General features: G+C 32.9%; 2 protein-coding genes across 3 annotated transcripts in view; both read left to right on the plus strand.

Moving 5' to 3' along the window:
- Positions 1,069-3,907, plus strand: LOC107644958. The gene has a single exon (XM_016348939.2). The coding sequence runs from the start codon at positions 2,588-2,590 to the stop codon at positions 3,905-3,907; it is 1,320 nt and encodes a 439-aa protein (XP_016204425.2). The 5' UTR covers positions 1,069-2,587.
- LOC107644968 overlaps positions 5,278-6,953 on the plus strand; it is a 4,467-nt gene continuing 2,791 nt past the window's right edge. For both annotated transcript variants that reach the window (XM_021116472.1, XM_021116474.1), the window contains exon 1: positions 5,278-6,772. In XM_021116472.1, the coding sequence (XP_020972131.1) occupies positions 5,689-6,772 (1,084 nt within the window). In that variant the 5' untranslated portion in view covers positions 5,278-5,688. The remainder of the gene's footprint in view (positions 6,773-6,953) is intronic.

A 6,953-nucleotide genomic window follows, 5' to 3' on the forward strand; every position in this document is an offset into this window, starting at 1 on the left:
TTTTAAACTACTTTTAAAATATAAAAATTTTTCCAAACTGATATTATTCTTATTTTACTATTTTTTTTTTTAAATATAAACAATCAAAGAAAAAAATTACCTAAAACCATGGATTCTAAATTTCTAATTGTGAAAGAGTTATAGCAAAAAATTTAAAAGTACCAAAGATAATAATAAGGTAAAAAAAAAAGAATTCTATCCTTAAGAGCAACTCCAATGGGTATATGTTGAGGTCCTGTTTCTGACAAAAGGGGAACTGGAACTGTTGGAGCAAAATAGAGTGGGGACCTTGCACAAGGACACCGATGGGACAAAGCCCCTCTTAACGGGACTGAGAGCAATAAATAATAACTTGTCATTTGGCAAGTTATTATTTAAATAAATAATTATATAAAATTTTAATTAATTATATTAAAATAAATAATTATATTAAATAATTAAATAATAATTAATTTAATAATAATTATAATAATTAATTATATTAAGTAATTATATTTTTATTTAATTAATGATTTATATTAATTATTTATATCAAAAATAATATTAAATATTATTTATATTTATATTATTATATTAAATTAGCCGTTGTAAAAATAACCGTTGCACAAATAGCCGTTAGAAACTAGCCGTTACTATGTTACCATTATTATTAATAAATTAATATTTTTTTACTCTATATATACCACTTAGATACACTTGTATTCTCACACTCTCTACTACTCTTCTTAGAGTATGATGATGTTGAAAATGGCTTATCACAACCTCAGCTGGTAGAGGAAGATTTTGCACCATACCATCAATTTCTCCAAAGAAATGCCCAATTTCGAAATAGGCAGCAGCATAGACAATTGAAGGAGGACTTAATTGAACACATATGGCAATTTCACAAATTCCAAATACCCAACAATCTCAAACCTCAAACTCTCAAGTTCCAAATCAAAACTTCATACTACCAAATACATTTCAAAATCCAAATCCACAAAATCTCTCTAATTTCAATTTTTGAAACTCCTTATAATAATCAATTTCATATATTCCAACCGCAAAATCAAAATTCAGAAACACCCCATTTTCCATTTTCATCCATATTTAACCCCTCTATCGGAAATGTTACTCCAACTTCTTTGCCGTTTCCAACTCAATTCAGTGCATCAAGACATAACTCATCTGGTGTTGGTGACTCTTCTAACCCATCCTCTCAGACTCCTATACAATCTAGTCCAAATTCGCAATATTCAGATTTTGCCAACCCTCGTGGATTAGATGCTATCGACCTTAATGATGATGATAATATTGAAGATCGGAGGCAAGATAGTATTCAACACTAGCATTGGAAAGAGGATGAGATGCTGATCAGTGGATGGTTAAATGTTTCAACTGACCCTGTAGTTGGTACCGATCAAAAGGGGGAAACATTTTGGAGTCGAATTCATAGCTATTGTGTAGAATTTTACACCGACATGACAAGGGGGTAGTTGCATGTAAGAAACGATGGTATAAGATCAACAAGGCTGTTGCACAATTTGCTGGTTGCTACGATCAAGCTAGTCGAAACATAAGGAGTGGTTCGAACGCTGATGATATAAAGGAGTTGGCTTATAAACTTTATTCCACAAATTATGGTCAAAAGTTCACTTTTGAGAGGCATTGGAACATGCTTCGGTTGGAGCAAAAATAGAGAAGGCAACTACCTACACAGAGTGGCGGCTCAAAGAGAACCAAGGTTAGTGCAACAAGAGCATACTCATCCTCATCAAACCCAGAAACACCGTTGGCTGACGAACCCGGTGTGGACTCTCCCGTTCGCCCACAAGGATCAAAGAAGAGCAAGCGAAGAGGTAAGGGAAAAGCACAGATGTCTGAAGATTTTAGCGAAAGAAAATTATTGGTTGTCAAAAAATTATCTCTCATGGAAGATATTAAGAATGTTAGAGAAAAGGAACTAATGGAAAGGGAAAAAGAAAGAGAAGAGGAGAAGGAACATAGAGCAAAGATAATGGCAATCAAAGAGAAGGAGTTACAAATTCAAGCGGCAATGAAAGAACAAGAATTACAAACTCAGAGGTATATTAAAGAAATGGAGATAAAAGCAAAAGAAAGGGAAATGGATATGCAAATACTTAATGCTGACACGTCTACAATGAGTGAGAAACGACGAGCTCTTCATGAGATTGCATGTGAGAAAATAATGGTCAAGTGGTTTACTTAATGGTTCCTTGTATTCGTAGAGTTATGTAGTATGTTCTTATTTATTTATTGCGTATTACTGGTATGTGATGTAGTTTGTTTTATTTATTTCTGATGTAAGTTTTTAAATTAGTCAATATTATTGTGTCGTTATTGTTCATGAAAGTGACCGTTGCAAAACTAGCCGTTAATTAGCCGTTAAGTAGCCGTTAAGGAAAACTAGCCGTTGCAAAACTAGCCGTTGCAAAAGTAGCCGTTGCAAAATTAGCCGTTACAAAATTAGCCGTTAAGGTACTTATTGCAGACACACTTATAAATATCAACTATCAATGACTCCACAACTCCACTTCAACTCTTTGTTTCTCACCTCGACAGAGAACTAAAAATTACATTTCTCCATATGGCTAGAAATTTTGATGATATGTTCAATGAGGCTTTGTATGGCAAAAGAAGATGGCAAGATAACACACTCATAGATAATTGGATCGATGAGTATTTACTCGAAGATTCAGAAGAAGAAGATATCGATAGAAGCCCTATCCCAATTACTCGTAGATGGATCAACAGAGATCGAGAAGCAGGACATGATCGCCTTTTCCAAGATTACTTTGCAGATGAACCGGTGTATAATGCTGACATTTTTCGACGGAGATTTCGAATGAGAAGAGATGTGTTCCTTCGGATAGTAGACGCTCTCTCAAACGTCTATCCGTATTTCCAACAGAGGGTTGATGCAACTGGAAGAAGAGGCTTGTCGCCACTTCAGAAATGTACCACTGCGATACGGATGTTAGCATATGGCGTAGCAGCTGATGCTGTTGATGATTATGTGCGCATAGGTGAGAGCACTACAATTGAATGCTTGGAAAAATTTGTTGAATGTGTCATTTCCGTGTTCCAGGATGAATACTTGCGAAAACCCAATCCAAATAACGTACAACGCCTGCTACAAATGGCGGAGGGTCGTGGCTTCCCTGGCATGTTGGGTAGCATTGACTGCGTGCATTGGCAATGGAAAAATTGTCCAAAGGCGTGGAAAGGTATGTACATGAGTGGTTATCGTGGGGTTGCAACCATAGTACTTGAGGTTGTAGCATCTTCAGACCTTTGGATATGGCATGCGTTCTTTGGAGTTTCTGGTTCAAATAATGATATCAACGTGTTAGATCGTTCTCCAGTGTTTAATGATATTCTAAATGACCGTGCTCCGGAGGTAAATTATACTATTAATGGTAATAATTATACAATGGGATACTATTTAGCAGATGGTATTTATCCTGAATGGGCCACATTTGTCAAATCAATCTCAAAGCCACAAGGTGAGAAACGCAAGTTATTTGCACAATACCAAGAAGGGCAAAGAAAAGATGTGGAACGAGTATTCGGAGTGTTGCAAGCACGCTTTGCAATTATACGTGGTCCAGCTCGTTTTTGGGAAAAGAAAAAGCTTGCCAACATAATGAGAGCTTGTATTATATTGCATAATATGATTGTTGAGGATGAAAGAAACAGCTATGTAGGAAATTTTGCTCAAGGCTTAGAGTATGATGATGTTGAAAATGGCTTATCACAACCTCAGCTGGGAGAGGAAGATTTTGCACCATACCATCAATTTCTCCAAAAAAATGCCCAACTTCGAAATAGGCAGCAGCATAGACAATTGAAGGAGGACTTGATTGAACACATATGGCAATTTCACAATGCTTGTTGTCAACTATAGAGTTTAATTATGTTTTCCTTTGTATTAAGTAATTTTACAAATTAGTGTAACCCCAAATTCATCTATTGTGTATTATTGTTATATATGAATTTATTTAATATTAATATCTTTTAATAGTGAATTATTTTTAAATTTAAATATTTAAATTACATTATTAAAAAAAATTAATTATATTTATTATAAGTATTTTAATTAATTAATTAAGTAGGACCACAACAAGGACTAAAGTTAGTTCCTCCTAATGGAGAAGAGAGAGATGTTTTGAATTTCTATTTACTGTTTATGACGTAAAAGCTGATGTGGAGTTACTTTTTATGACAGGTGGACCATAAATAGGAACTGGGATGAGTTTCCTACTGGAGATGGTCTAATGTATAATTGTATATATCGAGGACTGAAACGAAACGTTAATGAAAAGGAAGAGACAGAGGAATAATTTATTTTTTTAATTCATTTTATTTTTTGTGTATTTTTAATGAAGATTTGAAATAGATTATGAAATTTGATAAATTTAAACTTCTTTAAAATTGTTTAGAATTTTTAATGTAATAATTTAATTATATTTAAATTTTATGTGATCTTTTTAACGCTTTATATATTTTATTTTTATAGACCATAAATTATATTCAGATAGAAAAGATATCATTTAAAAAAAAGGAAAGCATCACGTTCAAGGCTATATGGGAGACCAATAATATGAAAAATATAAGATATCCATTGATATGTCTTTGGAGCGATAAATAAATTATGAACAGTTGTTAATATAAGATATTTGCATTATCAGTAGTGTTAGGGAAACAACATATTTTATAATTTATAATTATTAATTAGTTATTATTAATATTTTTAATGATATAAAATTATATCTAATAATGTGAAATTTTATACTCTTTTTTTTAATAGTTAAATATTGATTAAATTTTAATAAAAATACTGGTTTCTAAAACTTTCTCTTATACTATTGCCATTCCGTTTGATAAGTAAATGAAAATAAAAAATTAGTTTTTATACCATACAAAAAGTATATGAGAAAATGATACAAATATAATTTCATGATGTTAAATTGCATTCGAAATCTTCCTTTTTGTTCTAAATAAAAAATAAAAGTAAAATTGAACCCACATGTTGGTTTATTCTATCCAAACCACAAACAAACAAAAACTCCTTATAGTGGCGTCACTAAAATGAAAGGAAATAATACATAGTAAATAATTAATGCTCCCAAATAATAGGATCCTATGAACTTTTCAACCAAACAAGTTTCCTTAAAAAAACACAAATTAACTAAATTGTTAGATTTCAATGGCTAACCATTCATTAGGGAACATCAAGCATTTGTTTATTGTTGACCACCATTTGGGGGGTCTAATTGGCATTCTTTCTGCATCTCTCTCCTTCAATTTTCTAGATGATTTCTGTGTGAGCCTAATGCAAAATCATAATCAATAATTCAATTTTATTAGCCATCATTGTTCTACAAAATTGTTCTTCAATTACAACCCCATTTTACATTTTAGCTTCTCATGAAAAGACCAATTACTTATTAGTAATTGTTCTTGGATTCTCCTTCCTTGGTGTAGAAAAAAGCCACATCTCTTTTTTTTTTTAGTGGGGTTTGTAATTTTTTTTCACCCACCACTATGATCATTAGAATTACTTTTTATTATCCAGTATAATCAACAACATGCCCACAATTTGAGTTTTCCATAGTTTGATTTTTGTGACAAGTATTTTAGTTTAATTTGTTTCCTTTCACTAACATTTAAATCAAATTAATAAAAATGGGTTCAAAGGTAAAGGAAATGCCACTCAAACTTTTCCAAAAGGTTGGTTATTCAAGTAAGTCTAGTTACACATTTGCAAAAAAACATCCTTTTCTTTCAGGTGCTACCTTGATCTTCTTTATCCTATACATGTTCCTTTCTTACATTTATAATTTCTTGGCTTACTTGTCACCTTTTCTTGCATGTGCTATAATCTTTTTACAAATCTTTTGGAGTTCCGAGCAAACTCAATTCAAATATGTCAAGAAAGATGAGGAAAATTCACAATCAAAAAAGATAGAATCAAAACCAAAGATACCATTAGGTAGTAGACCTAGAAGGGAGCTTCTTTATAAGTATCCCTCGCAAAATGCCACAAGCAGAAGGAGAAATTTTAGAGGAAAAAGATTGGATGTGTATGGAGGCCTAGAAGAAAAGGCCAAGGACTTAAACGCCGCGTTTTATAACGAATTCACCTCGAAAAGCAAGCCTCCTAGGAAGCAAGCATCGAGATTCGAACCGTCCATGCGCGAATTAGTTGAAGGTAGTTCAGAGATAGAAACAGAGAAGATTGAAGAGGACGAAGACGACGAAGAGACGCAAGAGGAAAACAAGAAAGCTATAGAATGGACGGAAGACGATCAAAGGAACTTCATGGATCTTGGAAAGTCAGATTTGGAGAGAAACAAAAGGTTAGAGAATCTTATAGCTAAAAGAAAACGTAGAAAAAATTTTAGATTCCACCCTGACACAAAGAAGAATGGCTTGGATGATAAGAAATCAGCAATGCCGCCAAGAAATCTTATTTCACCAGTGGTTGTTTCAAGAGATAATTATTTTGACAAAAATGTCCCTGGTTCTGCACCTTCGGTTATGCCAAGAAGCCCATATGACATTCCCTATGATCCTTTTGAGGAGAAAATGGATCTGAGTGGAGGTAGTTTCTCTCAAGATTTTGTTATTAGAGCAGAGGAGATGCCTTCTAGTAGGCATGGAAGCTTTAGTAGCCCTCAATTACCTCAAGAAGAACATGAAGCTATGGATCCCAACCATGTCTATGGTAGTGGCAGTAATTCACACCCAAAATTTAGACAACTTCCAGGTGACAAACATATACTGCTCTCTTTCTCTTCATCTTTGCTTTTGCGATTTCATTTTTTGTTTCTTCTTTTCATTTTTCAATACCTTTTAGCAAAGGAGGAAGAAGAAACACTCATAAGAATAAAACATAGGTTAAATTATTATGCTAATTTTTATAATTTTATTAAATTTATATTTCAGTC

This window comes from Arachis ipaensis, chromosome B01, assembly GCF_000816755.2.
Source record: "Arachis ipaensis cultivar K30076 chromosome B01, Araip1.1, whole genome shotgun sequence".
In the NCBI taxonomy this organism is placed as follows: Eukaryota; Viridiplantae; Streptophyta; class Magnoliopsida; order Fabales; family Fabaceae; genus Arachis; species Arachis ipaensis.

What these genes read in the sequence shown, in the direction of transcription:
- LOC107644958 (XM_016348939.2), top strand. Translation starts at nt 2,588, where the DNA reads ATGGCTAGAAATTTTGATGATATGTTCAATGAGGCTTTGTATGGCAAA.